This window comes from Furipterus horrens, unplaced genomic scaffold, assembly GCF_987537825.1.
Source record: "Furipterus horrens unplaced genomic scaffold, mFurHor1.1.pri manual_scaffold_1, whole genome shotgun sequence".
NCBI classification, from domain to species: domain Eukaryota; kingdom Metazoa; phylum Chordata; class Mammalia; order Chiroptera; family Furipteridae; genus Furipterus; species Furipterus horrens.
In genome coordinates, this window is record NW_028327171.1 from 160,340,485 (window position 1) to 160,355,659 (window position 15,175).

The following is a 15,175-nucleotide window of genomic DNA, read 5'->3' on the forward strand; positions in this document are numbered from 1 at the left end:
CATTTATTATAAGGTATAAAGAAAAATTATAAAGCCAAATATAAAGTCACTCCAAAGTCCCCTGGTTTTATAGGGAGGACAAGGTCAACTGCTTCCACTGTCATTTTTATGACCATCTTTCTAACACTGCTTGCGAGTGTGAACATGCGCATGTGCGCGCACACACTTTTGCTCCAAAACTGTGGATATTTTTCCATATCAGTAAATATAGACATATACTTTCCACTATGATGATTATGATCAATTCCCTAGGTATTTTCTGCTTTTATTGGTCATTATTATAATGCTGCAGCAAACATGTGCTCTTGCCCACTTCCAATCCATTATCCCCAAGGCTTCAAGAGTGATCTCGTTCAGATATAAATTCTATTCTATCACTTTGTGTGTTAAGAGGCCATCAGTGGCTTCCTATTACCCTTCAAATAAAACCACACTATTTTTCATGGCCTAAAAGGCCCTGTATGACGTGGATGTTGCCTGTCTCCCCACGATCATCTATCCTGTTCCGTCCTTACACACCATACCCAACCACTGCGTTTCTCAAACATGTAACATTATATTTTCCCTTGAGGTTTTACACATGTTCTTTTTACTGGCTGGGAAGCTTTTCATCCATATGGCTCTTACCTAGCTATCTTTTAATTGTTTTCCTCCCCCTAAATGATATTTGCTAGAAAGAGTTTCATAATAAAAGGGAATTCACATTTTCTATTTTATATAAATATTGCCAAATATTATCTAGCTATAAAAAATAAAGAAATCCTGCTTTCTTTGACAACATGAATGGAACTTGAAGTTGTTATGCTAAGTGAAATAAATCAGAGAGAGACAAATACTGTATGATCTCACTTATATGTGGAATTAAAAAAAAAAAAAAAAAGGACCTGAACTCATAGATGCAGAGAACAGATTGGCAGTCGACAGAAGTGGAGGTGAAATAAGTAAAGGTGGTCAAGAGGTACAAACTTCCAGTTACAAGATAAGTCCTTGGGTGTAATATGCAGTATGGTGACTATAATTAGCAGTACTGTAGTGTATATCTGAGCCCTGCTAAAAGAAGTGTTAGAAGTTCACATCACAGAAAAAAATTGTAACTGTGTGATGGTGATGTTTGTTAACTAAACTTATTGTGGTAATCATCTTGAAATATAAACACATATTAAATCACAATGTCATACACCTAAAACATGTTATATGTTAATTATATATCAACTTTTTAATGGAAAATAATGTATTGCCCAACTGTTCTATCAAAAGTATGTAGCACTTGAAATTCCCACCTATAACACTGTGGACATGTTTGATTTTCTCCCCACATTCTTGAAAATACTTGATACCAATCCATTAGAAAAATTATGACTAAAATTTAAATTTTAATTATACTAATGAGGCTGAACATCTTTTTATGGGGTGTTTTTTTTGGGGGGGGGGCTATTATTTTAATTACCAGTTCATTTCTTTGCCTTTTTCTGTTGGAATGCATATGTTGCTTTTAGATATATAATATGAAGGCATTTTGCATATCAAACTTATTTCTTATTAATGTTATATTTTATTCAATTTTTTTTGTTATTAAGCCTTATTTATAGTGATAATCTTTTTGTATAATTTTAATTCTGTATGTTTCAAATCTTTTAATTATGACTTTAAGATCATGATTAAATGATTAAATACAACTGCAATTTTACATAAATATTCCCTCTTAATTATACCAGTATTTTATGACTTCATATTTTATGTTAGATTTTATAACTATCTGAAATTTCATATGGCATAGAGTGATGTAGAGAGCTACGGAATAGTAGTTGTCCCATCAAACCTAAAAAATACAATGGCTCTCTTATTGATTTCTAAATCTGCATATTCTCGATTCTTCTACTGGTTTCTATTTTTCCCATTTTAAGGCAATATCAATTTGCTCAATGACACTTGAGTGCAACAAATCTCGTCTTTATGGAAATCCAAGGCATGGTCCCAGGTAACGTGGGCAACGGCTTGATCTTTCTCTTGGGCCATCAGCATCATTTGGTCCTTTTGCTGTTGTTGTAGATGTTCTGCCACCAAGTCACCCTTGCTTACTTCTGACTACAGGTTCTGCCACAGAAGACCTTGTCTCTCCTCTCAAAGATAAAAAAAATACTTGAATCTATTCTCCTGGACATTATCTAATCATTCACCTATCCGCACAGCTGTGGATAAGAGGGACACAGATTTGTGCTCCTCAAGGAAAATCCCAAACAATCACGTGCTTCTCAATTTTGGCTGAACTATGTTTCTCTCTCTTCTGATTAGGCATTTCCACTTCATGCACAATAAAAATCCCTTTTCTCCTCTTTGGGTAATCTAGCTTTTACTCCCCTTCAATAGTCCTAAAACAGGAGGTTTTACCACCTCTTTTCAGATGCGTAGCATACAGATGTGTAAGGCTAGCTCAGATGTTTACAATCATAATGTTGGTCTCTGCTTCCCCAAGTAAGGTAAGGAAAAGGAGTAGCTTTCTTCTTCTCTGGTGAGTCCGCAGAACAAAAATAATTTTAAAATTACTTTAACCACTCTTATTTATGCTTTAATATCTGTGGTAGTAACACCACCATTTTCTAAGTGGTCTTGGCTATTCTTACATGTTTATTTTTCTGGTCAATGTTAGAATTATTACATCAAGGGGAAAAAAATCCAGTAGGATCTCAATGACGGTTGTATTGAATTTATAGGTTTGGTGAGTATTGAGACTCAGCAACTTTACAAGTGAAATGGGAATGATATCGTACCATTGGCTGAGAAAATCAGATTGGAATTCTTGGACATTTTCAACTGAATTAAATATGAAACCAATTTTTAAAGGAGTATAAATTTCCAATGAAGTAAAATAAAATAAGGATGGATTAAAACCAAAATGATTATTAAGCTCAGGTAAATTACCTTATTTTTATCTTATGTCTGAAACCTGAGAGATAGGCAGATGAATAGAAGATAGAGAAATAGATGGATAGATTGAAATAAATTGACTTATATTTCCAAAGACCTAGAATGATTTCCTCATGTATATCCCACAGGCACTCCATAATTAGGAGTTCTAAAACTGACCTCATATTCTGTTCCTTCTCATCATTGTATTGATTCATTTAACAAATCTGTACTGAACACTTAATATCAGTTTTAGACACTTTGCTAAGTTCTGAGGCTACAACCATGAACAAGACACTCATTCCTTGCCAGGACCTTACATTAAGTAGAGAAAACAAAACTGATGTTATGTCAGGTTTGGGAAGATGAAAAGTTGTTAAGTTGTTGAACCACAGAGTAAACATCCTAAAAGAATATGTACTCAATATTCAGTTCTTAAGGGTCTTTTTGCCACCTGGCCTCTAGACTTTCTCAAAGGCCATCTTTATTCTGTTTCCAGCCTTCCACTGTCTTAATAGGCCTGTTGATTCATTCTCTCGCTGCCTCCTCTCTTCACTTCCATGCCCAGACATTTCACTTCCTATGCAAACAAAATCCTCTGTATTTATTTATTTCAGCATCAAGGTTTCAGGACTCACCTTCCTAATATAAAGTCTTATATAAAGCCAATTCTTTCTGTAAAAATTCTGATTTGTTTAAAATCATAACTTTTTCACCCTCTTTAATTATCACTATCTTCCTAGTCTCTTTGGTCCTAACCTACTAATTATTTATGACTCTTCCCTCATCACTTTCATTCAGTCACTCATTATTCTTCCTCCACAAAATCCTTCTTTTTATGCCCATGGCTCTAGAGCAGATTCTCCTGATTGTTGCCAAAATTATTGCAATGGCTTCTTGATCAGTTGTCCTTCTTTTGTTCCCTTCCCCATCCTTCATTTTATACACAATTGTCCTTCTAATCCAGACACCATCAGAGTACTTCTACTCTCTAATTTCACTCATCATTCAATAAATAGGTCTGGGAATTTTCAATATTCAAGGCAGAGATGAGTAAAACCCATTCCTGATTTCAAACAGGTAAAAATTTAATGGGGTAACATACTGAGGAACCTGTGGCTTTCCTTTATTAAAATGTAAACCACTGTGCCAAGCAATGAAGTTCTCCCTAATGCAGGAAGAGAGTCCCTTTCTAGTGCTATTTTCCATGACTTCCAACTCTGTCACAATGCCCTACTTCACTTACAGTGAAACTATCATTTGCTGAAAAACTCTTAACTTTAATCTATGCCCTTTCCATGCTGCCTAGCATTACCACTGTCCTTTTGATGACACTGCACAGTCCTTTCTGCAAAGCTTTTTTAGTGTAACACCTACAGGTCTTTCAGGATCCACCTTATTCCTCCCATCTTTCAGCAAGTGTTGCCAATGTCTCTCTCCCATTGGACTTATAGGAAACACCCACCCTGGCTTGAGGACAGGTACTTACATATCTATGCTCCGTTATGCAGTATTGCATCTCTAAAAGCTCCTTTCAAATAGGCACTCAATACATGCTGAAGTGAACTTAACAAACATAAGGTAAGAACATCATTTTTAGCTCCTAATCTGATCATTAACATGATAAGTGCTTTTGAGGGGAGAATTCAGGGACACACTCATTCTGTGAAAAGTTTATTAATTTCTCAGACACACACCAATCACCTAGTAGCCTTATAAGTTTTCTCCACTCAGCCACACATTAGCCCATGTCCTGTGTTGTACAGGTGTGAGTCTCTAAAGCAGGTTTTGTCTTCTACATTTTGGACACATCATGAGAAGACAGGTTTCTTTGGAAAAGATCATAATGCTGGGGAAAATGGAAGGCAGCAGGAAAAGCGGAAGAGCAAATACGAGATGGTTTCGCTCCATAGAAGAAGCCTCAGGCGTGAGTCCACGGGAGCGGAGCAGGGCTGCTGAGGGCAGGACACTGCAGACACCACTCATTCAGTCCACCAGGAGTGGGAGCCAACTCAACAACACGTATTACACATGTATTTCCTAATTCTGTCAATCACTGTTATTTCAGGAAGGGAAATGGAGAGTGTGAGAATCCCACATAATCAAAAGAAGAAAAAAGCAGATGAGTCTGTAGGGCCTAGTGCAGGTGAGCAGTTATCCACATAGTGTCTACACATGGGCTGGGCACTCTCCCCCACTGTACCGTAACTATGGCTACTTCCATAAAAGCAGTCCTATAGGAAGGACTGAAGCCAGGGCAGAGGCACAACGTATAATGATTATATACTGTATCATTCTTGGCAGGAAGGGTACACAAGTGGTCGCAGAGCAAAGGCACTCAGTGGTGGAAGGTGCAATGTCTCAGGAAGGTGGGGTTCCTAAATGTATAATCACTAAAAGTAATAAAAAACATATCAATTAAGATTCTAGACCATGTGCTTCTTTACAGGCATGGTTTTATTGAATCACCACAACTTAAGGAGTGAAGAGTGATGATGGTGCTCTCCCCTCTACAAAAATGAAGACACTGGTTTGACCAAGTCTACAAAGCCACTATATAATGAGCTGGAATCAGGTCTGAAAAGCACACTTCAGAGTCACAATCTTAATTCCAGTTTCTAATGTTTTGTGTGTTATGTGGGGTTAAATTAGGAAGTGGTAATTTTTTTTAATAATTATAACGGAACTGGCATAAAAAAAGAACTAGTCACCTGATACCCCAACTGCAGGAACAATTATTTATGCTGGTTAGAAATTTACTTGGGTATCTTTATTAATTAATTTGGAGGATCGCTGCAATGAACTTTAGGGAGAGTATAGTTTTATGCTCAGCCAAGTGGTCGGCTGGCCTTTATCTTGTTCGTATCTATAATTTGTGGCATGAGGTGTATGCAGTTAGAGACATTACAAGCGGTGCCCCAGTTACCAGCCTACCTAAGTCACAGAAGTTAAAACTCTGGGAGCCAGGGCTGGCAGGAGGTGATACATTCCCACAAGAAGCAAGTATGAAGGTTGAGAGTTCAGTAAGTGTTATGAGGACTCTACATCTCAACTACTAGTCTTTATCTAACTAGTGTGGGTGGAAGTGACTGAGAATCACTCATTGTATTCTCCAGAGAACACAAAACCACACTAGAGGCCTTAGACAGGCAATAGTCAACACAACCAGGAAACACAGCAGGCCATACTACAGCAGGGTTTCCACCTGAGGTCCACCTGCACATACAATTATAGTTATGTTACTATAATTGGCTTGCTTTGGAATTCTAATTGTTTTATTTCATGCATTTAAAGATATTTTGATAGGGTCCATAAATTCCATCAGGGTGCTAGATAGACCCATGGCACAAAAAAGCTTAAAGTACCTGACAATAGAGAGAAGAGTTTTCTAAATAGTGGAGCCAACTTGAAACACCAACTTGAAACCATTACCAATGACACGTTTTCCTCTTCATAAAAGTCATAATCCATAGTCTGATATCATTACCATAACACAAATACCATATATACACTCAGGGCTTACACCATTATACATGTGAAATTAGTAATTATTCTGATTGAAACATTCCTAACAATTTTTATCTTTTTTGATTAGGTTTATTGAATGTTTCAAAATAATTACCTAATTTTTCCATATAAGAATATTTTACAAAACAACGTAGACCAAATGGTCTGCTGGGTTTGCTTCTTTCTAGGAGACTGAAGCATGCGAACTCCAACATATGAAAAGAAAAAGGAAGTAAGCAGAGCTGATTTATCCTAATTTCTATCCAAAATGGTGCAAGATAGCAGAATATGGTTGAATCAAAACAAACAAAAAAATAATTCAAAGGTAATTCACATTTTCCTTGGAAATCCATTTTAATATTGTATGAATATGTCTGACAGTCTCAGACATATTTTTGACTCATGCTTTAAGATCAAAGTAAGCAATTACATTCAAAATCTGGCTTCACAATAACTTTAGATCATGAATGAAGCTAGAGACCCAAATAACAAAAATAAGCTCAAATTGGTCAATTTCTAGTCTAGTGTTTAAAATATTACATTTTCTTATACTGTCAGTTTGAACTGGGTACAAAATGAGAAAATGCATTTCAATTCAAAACACAAAATATTTTTATAAATTGGAAATAAATAAGAAATACTCAGGGTTATTCTTAAAGCTCCACCATTTGGAGGTCCTATGTGTCTTTCAAGCCCTTATAGACACCAGATCGATATTTTATAACATCAAAATTATGTTCTAAGTTTCAGTGTTTACAGAAATAGGTTTGCATCAGCTAAATAGGAAATATTTTTTAAATTTCACCAATAAGTATTTTTCAGCAATAACTGAGTTTATCAGCATTTTATGGATGTTTTCAGATGCTATTATCAAAAAATGTATAGTTATTTAAAACTAAAGCATGCAGTTTTAAAATATCATTTGAAAAAAATCTAAATATCACATTGTTGTTATAAGGATCAATTAGAGGAAATGGGCAATATTTTGTGTGATTTTAATGCTTATTTTATATTTTGTTTCCCTTACCTTTAAAAAACAATAAATATCCTGTCCATAGAAAGTAGAATAAGCAGAACTATGGAATCCCAACAAAACCTTCCCAGATGATCTCTGAGAGGAAGTAAGAGGTTAGTAGTGTCTCATGTTCCCACAGTCTTTGGCATCTATATTGACGTTGCCTGGGTAAAAACTGAAAAGGATGTAAGCAAAAGAATAACACAAATTCACTTACTACAATCTTAATAGATTTTTGAATCTTTGATTTTACTAATCTTAATCAGATCATTAATCAGGTTAATGATCTAGTAGAATAGTAAGGATCTAAGTACCTCTCATAAAGTTACAGCATGAGGGCAAATATGAAATATTAAGGCAACAGTGTAACACTGTCATAGATTATATGCCACAAAAAAAGCCTATGGAATTGATATAAAAAGTCCCTCTACATTTTGATCATTTTATTAAAAACAAATAGAATCATGCACTGAATACAGTCAGTAATGGTCTGCATGTGTGACAATGGTCCCATAAAATTATAATGGAGCTGGAAAATTCATATTGCCTAAAGACATTGTAGCTGTTATTAATATCACAGTGCATTGCATTCCACAAATACTTACCACTGTGTTACAACTGCCTACAGTATTCAGTACAGTAACATGCTGTATAGGCCTGTAGCCTAGGAGCAGCGGGCTACACCATATAGCCTAGGTGTGTAGTGGATTGTACCATCTAGATTTGTGTAAGTACATTCTAAGGTGTTTGCACAATGACGATAGAATTGCCTGATACATTTCTCAGAATGTATCCTGGCCATTAAGAGACTCATTACTGTAGATAATTCCAGTCAATCATTAAATGAATGGATGAATAATGTGTCACTAAGAGGGGCAATACCGGTGAAAATATTATAGTACAATTAATAATTCAATAATGTAATAAAAGTTATCCTGAAAAAAAATCAATATATTTCAAAATAATTTGAAGCTGCTACCTCAAAATATCATTTAATTTTAAGGTTATAGTAAACTAAAAATATATATAAATCAAAAAAGTTTTTAGTTTTATTAACAGGTCATGGGAAGCTACTTTTAATTAGTAACAAGTTTTTAATCATACTTCTTAAGTTATAAGGAAATGTAGTATAATTTAAATTCAGTCCTCAAATAATTCATTCTGAATCTAATTTTTTTTCGTATTTTGAGTTGATAATTCTAATGCTTCTATAGTAAGGACAGAAAAATGTTCAAAATATGCATATTTGAAGAAAATAATATAGTAATGTAAAAATCACACAAGGACACACCAAATCATTCTTTTTCTGAGGTTTAATTTTAACGAATGATGAATATAATAGCAATCCAAATCTTTGCTTATTTTCAATGCACAAACTATTTTTTGTAACTTGGAGGTGAAAGAGATTCTTTTCACCGGGGCAATGTTTTCACCATTTTTATGGTCTTTCTTTTTCCTTGAATCCTTTTTCTTTCAGCTTAACAAGTTACTTCTGGTTTGTTAAAGTGCAATTTTAGCACAATAATGTTTCAACTTGCAGGGAAGAACACCCTTATTGAGTTGATAAAATTCCACCAGTTGGATTAGATCCGTAAACCTTGTGTGGCCATCATCCAGGGTGTGGAACATCTCACCATCATCTTCCACCTGCAGGACGAAAGATAACAAACTGGTAAGAAGGGCAAACAACCCGGAAGGACAAACATGTTCTATCGCATACTGTGTCTTTATATGCCAAATTGACAAGTTTATATAACTAGAGGACAATGAAAAGAATGGCATGCCTACTTCTTTTTGTAACCTCACTTGAATTGAAAAGAAATATGATCTCATCCTAGGCTACGCAATGTTGCCGTACTTTCTTTACCTCTAGTTCTTGCAATGTTCTGTGATTAGAATAGTATGACTTCTGAATCAATATACAGTGAGAAATCTGCACTACTCAGTATATTAATGACCTCAATTACATACATTAATTTCCATTTCTAAAAGTTGTCTACCTACAGGCTCACTAAGTATATTAAAAATGAATATTCACATAATTTGTATGAGTTAATTGCTTCTGAAGCAATAAAATATTATGTTAATGGACTGACAGAGTTGTTGTTGTTTGTTTTTTTGTCTTGTCAGTGAGCTCTTCTGGCATTAAACAATTCATTCTTGCCAGGGACATCATTCACAAAATCAATGAAGTAGGGAAGAAACTTCATATAGACTTAGGATAATTCCAAAGAGTCCATTCAAAAGGAAACACCAGTAATTTAGAAATCTCATGTTAACACTTTCCTGAAAGTAGTATTATAAATTCTCTATCCATTCCACACTACCTGGTTCCAGTATACAGATCACATGCATACACACATATACATATGTACACATACACACACACACGCACGCACACCAACAGAAGCAACAAAAATCCCAAAGCTAGTTCTGCCACTCAGATGCAGAACCACAAAAAAATTTAAATGTACTCGGAACAGTTTAAACAATCTCCTGTTCTGCAGCACCTGTGCATCCATCCACAATGATTAAAAACCAAACCACAAAAGCAAAAACAAAACAAACAAACAAAAAAACACTTTGGGAAAACAGAGGAGAAAGCGCTCTAAAATAATGGTTTTTAAGAATTGCTAGTAGGATTCAGGAGAAAGAATCTTTAGTGGCCTTTTAACAATAAGTGGCATGGGGTCTATACAATATTGCTAAATCAAATCTCATAGGAAAAGAAAATTTAATTTTTATAATTCCTGTATTTCTTATATTAATTCAGACTCATAAAACCATTTATGCCAAACTTAACTCTAGTGAAAAAAGCTCCCAAGTTATATTTAATAAAAGAACCAAAGAAAATCAAAGCTTCCAAAAGCTTATACATTAAGATCATCTATAATATTCAAATGTAAAATCACAAATTACTTACTGGTATAATTTGAAAGTGCTTTATTTTTTGTGCATGACTCATTGACAGTACGAAAGTTTTGGGGTTACTCTGACTATCGCGTACCAAGAAAACTCTAAAAAAAGAGAAAGAATTTCAGTGTGTTTCTGCATTTACTTGCAGTTTTCAGAGAAATACAGCATATAACAAACACAGAAAGTATATACATAAGTGCAGTCAAAGTTTTCTCCCACTGTGCATCCAATGATGAGATTATCCAACATGGTAAACAATATGGTATAACATTACCTTCTACTATAAAACTGTCATTTGTGCTAATTTTAATAGCCCATTTGAAAGATTGTTTTCTCACAATAACCCATATAATGCTATGATGGCATCAATAATTAGTGCTGTCTTCTTTTTACTATTGCGAAATTGGGTATTTATATGTAACTGTTTTGTACGGAGAATGGGATGTTAGCATATAGTTATTTTAACTTCTGTATCATATTATGCCCTGAAAAAAATATATATATATATTTAAAGTGAAATCATTTTTAACCACCTCTTCTGGATCCCCTTTTTATTTTGTTTCTGGTTCCTACTGTTACATACACAACAGAAAGTGAGAAATAAATATGTTCTTTAAAAAAATCAGTGCTGAAATTATTTATTAAATGTTGGAGCAAAATATTTTAAGATAAAGAAGCACCCAAACAACATGTACTTTAACCTTGAAAAATGCAGCAGAAAAGCCTCTATAATGTCAGGCTAGAAAAACAAGACGTGGCCTAATGGCCTAAGAGGAAAGTGCTGCCAGGCGTGGATTCTTACTTACTGGCAATAGAATGAAAAACCAGCTTTGTATTAATTGTTGGCACACAAACTGCCCAGAGTCCCCAGTGGTGACTCCAGTACTAATCTTAGTGTTCCTGGGCACAGAGGCAGCCAGATTTGAGCCAGCACAGATGTCTGATGAGATTATCCATTTCATTTATGCTGTGTGAGATCCCGACATTACATCACTGGGAGATGGGACAAAAGGGAGTTTCAGTGGTAAATGGAGCTGTAATCGTCTCCAATTCCCGAGTAAATCACCACCGCCACCTAGTGGCCTGCCTCGCATCATCACATCTTTCCAAAGTAACACCAAAGGGAAAAAAATTTTAATTAAAAAAGTAAAGATACTATCATTCTTCATGCAATTATTTCATTCAATTTACAAAAACTGGGTTCAGAAAGAAGGGAAATTCTAATCCTCCAAAACATTTATCTATTCTTTGTGGTTTATTTCTTTTCTTGGTCTCATCAGATTGTGATTCTGCTGAATGTCCAAATTTATATCTAAAAAGACTGTGCTCCATGCAGGGAAGCATAGTAAAATCTTTTCTGATTTAGTGTCTAGTGAAATTCTGACTTTCTATTAATAATCTCCCAAGTGAAGATGCATTTTTATCCAAATGTCAATATTAAGTCCCCTTGAAACCTTGTCATCATCTTAAGCCAACCCTTGAAAGATGTAAGAGCCCATCATCCCTTATTTAAATTTCTCATCAAACCTCGAAACAACCTCGGTTATTGTATTGCATTTGGGAAGAGAATGTAGTCAGTATTATAGGAAGTGTCTGAAATACTTTGACAAAAAATTCTTTAGCTTATATATTGTTCAAAACACATTTTATAGTTCTCCTGTATCTTCCATGGTACCCAACTAAAAGACACCATGAGAAGCAGTCAGGAAGTACCCTTTGTATAGGTTTACACTACTTGAAGCTTTTAAAATCCAGAGAAAATAAAATTGGAATATAAACAGAAAGAAAAAAAGGGAACTATAAATATATAAGCAACATTTTACTCAACACAACCTGCATCAAACTTTAATACTAAAGATTAGTTAGGAGCAGAGCATCTTATTTAGTTTATCTGTTCATTTATGCACAAATACTAACCACACACAATAGAACAGGTATTATATAGATATTTCTAGGATACATTGGCAGCCATCCTTACACAACAAAATCACTTTAGTTTTAATAAGCCAAAGTCAAAACCCCTTGTGTTGTTGAATAAGTAATTACTGACGACAGCAGAAATCAAAACCACCACTATTCAAATTCAAACTTACCCATCCACAAGTCCTTGCTGAATAATCAATCGCTGAGCTTCATCTCTAGAAACTTTGTGGTGAAACCAAGGCTGAGAGCGGTGGATAGCTAAAGAAATAGAGTGAAGGAATACAAAGCTTTGCATAAAATGATTGCAGCTTACTCACGCGAACTTTCTACCATAAGCCCTCGGGGAACACAGCTAAATGCACATCCACTCAGCCCCGTGCAGACGCGGACATACCCATGCTGGCGGCAGAGCTCTGTGAAGAGGCAGTGGGGCTCCCATGAGTGGCCAGACGTAAACATCCTTTTTTCTGCACAAAGAAGGGAGAAACAGAGTTCAGTTTTCTGAGTCAAACAAATTCAAATTATAAATATTTTTAAAGAGCATGAACCGATTTGTACCCTCCATGCGAGTCCCTCTTCAACTGCAACTGAAAGGGCTTCCGTAGGATTGTCTATAACTCTGCTTCTCTGGCCTGAGAAGTCCATTGCTACCAGGGAATTCTCTGATATGCTTCTCTGCGAAAAAAAAAAAAAACAACCAAAAAGATAACAACACACTTTTTGTTTGTTTGTTTTTAACCATGAAAATAATTTGCAGTGTTCTTACAGTGCTTTGCTGGGAATACGTTTCCATTCTAGGATATGGCTAGCAGGAAATAAAAATGTTACAATACATATCCAATATAAAATGGTGCTATAAAATAGTCTGGTTAAATAAGTTACATGGTTATTAGTTAAGGTCACTGAATTAAGTGTCGAATAAAGGGATTAAAATCTTTCAAGGTAAGCATGCCTTTCTCCTAAAACAACCTTCCTGTTCTTATTTTCTAGTAAAACAGGAAAACATCAATTTAGAAAGGAATTTTTATCCTTTCCTATGGATAAAAAGATCTATTCCTTCTGAATTCAGCTCTCTATTATGCTTTGAGAATCATCAATTATCATTTAAATATCAAATCTAATTATGAAGCAGCTACTTATTAACATTCAAGATACACTAAAGCTGTAACAAATTGACTTACATCACTTCTTTTGAAAAAAATAGTACTCATTTTAGAACAGAACTGCAGTATATATTTTAAGTGTTGATCACCTCAACTTTCATCTAACTTAGAAAATCAAATTTAGTGAAATAATTCATATAACTGCACATTATTAAATTTTTCTTTGATTTAATATATGAATATTTTTTCATCTTGTGAGAATAAACATGGAAAAATGAGGGCTGCAAAAATGTCAATGACAAAGAAGAACTGATATAAAAGACATCTTTAAACATAATTTTAAATTAATAATTTTTGTCAATTACTTTTTTTGTTTGTATTTTCTGAACGTGAAAATAAAATATCCAAAACCTGGACTTAATTTGACTTTTTATTTGTTTAGAGCTCTACTTCACACAATGTTTTACAAAGTATGCCACCCCAAGTCATGCATCTTAAAAAAGTCAATTGTCAAAATCTCCAGTCAAGACTGCCACTCAGTTTTTTAAAATTAAAACTCTCCAAAAGAAAAGAATTTTCAAAAACATATGGACAATGTTTAAGTTATTCTCCAATCATTAATAGAGGAGCAAAACAAAAAATGGAAGTCTAATAGTAAATCAGGAGCCAATGCGTATCAGGAGACTCACAGCTTAAAATCATTTTGCTTCTCTCCACGAGAACTCAGCCATTTCTAGCTTGGCCTTCGAGACTGTGATCACATGTGTGTTTGAAACCTTGTCCACACACAAAGAATCGGGCGGCTCATTTATCACTACATCCCACACTGTGGACTTTATTAACATTTGTTACTTCTTCTTCAACTCATGGCTTCAGTAGACTACAATCTTATTTACTTCTAGATATTTGGCGTGAAATCTTTCATTTGTTACAGGAGACTTTATAACTGACAGCTGCTCTTTCCAGACAGACACTGTCTATGTAATCTCTATTTGCTGTCACACCTTACTTTGCCCTTCTCACCTGTGATCTTCGGTGCTGGGCTGGGGACCAGTTGGATATACTTTTGCTTTGCCAGCTTTAAGGAAGAGCCTCTACCTGCCCAGACTACAGAGTAACTAATCTCAATCATAATGATAGCCTTATTATAATATCTCTACTCACATGCCAAGATGGACTCTGTAATCTTAAGTTCCTAATAACATTAAAATACTGTTAGGAAATAAAATAATAAATGTAACCAGGTTTTTTCTTTTCTTGCCTACAATATGACAGGCCAGAATGTAAAACAAGATCTCATGCTCCATATTTACTTTACATAAGTAAGGAATCTACAATACAAATAAGTATTTTCACTTGCTACATTAACTGCACTACAAAGGAACACAGGAATATAGCAAATATTTTCTAATGAATGGCAGGTGGTGAATAAAAAATTAATAGTTTACCTTTGGTGGAAAAGAAACGAAAGTGAAGCAAAATCGGACTTGAACTCAAAAGGTCATTTTCAGTTCAATTTCTTTCACGTAGAAAAGCAACGCTGATAACATTCAGATTCAGTGTATTTTTCAAAGTATTTGTCCCTATTTCTAGTTCTTTCTTCTAGTGGGATAGACAGAGCAAGCCCTAAAAAAGAGTCTATGATATTGTTTTAAAGATTTTATTTATTTAATTTTAGAGAAAGGGGGAGGGAGGGAGAAAGAGAGGGAGAGGAACGTCATGTGTGGTTGCCTCTCTCGAGCCCAACTGGAGACCTGGCCCACAAGCCAGGCACATACATGCCTTGACCAGGAATTGAACTTGCAAC

General features: G+C 34.9%; 1 protein-coding gene across 2 annotated transcripts in view; it reads right to left on the reverse strand.

Annotated features, from left to right (window-relative positions):
- Positions 1–8,723: 8,723 nt before the first annotated feature.
- Positions 8,724–15,175, reverse strand: part of GRB14 (growth factor receptor bound protein 14) — a 111,748-nt gene continuing 105,296 nt past the window's right edge. For both annotated transcript variants that reach the window (XM_090267752.1, XM_090267758.1), the window contains 5 exons: positions 12,824–12,940; positions 12,660–12,732; positions 12,436–12,523; positions 10,350–10,443; positions 8,724–9,073 (listed from right to left, as the gene is read on the reverse strand). In XM_090267752.1, the coding sequence (XP_090123878.1) occupies positions 8,927–9,073; positions 10,350–10,443; positions 12,436–12,523; positions 12,660–12,732; positions 12,824–12,940 (519 nt within the window). In that variant the 3' untranslated portion in view covers positions 8,724–8,926. The remainder of the gene's footprint in view (positions 9,074–10,349; positions 10,444–12,435; positions 12,524–12,659; positions 12,733–12,823; positions 12,941–15,175) is intronic.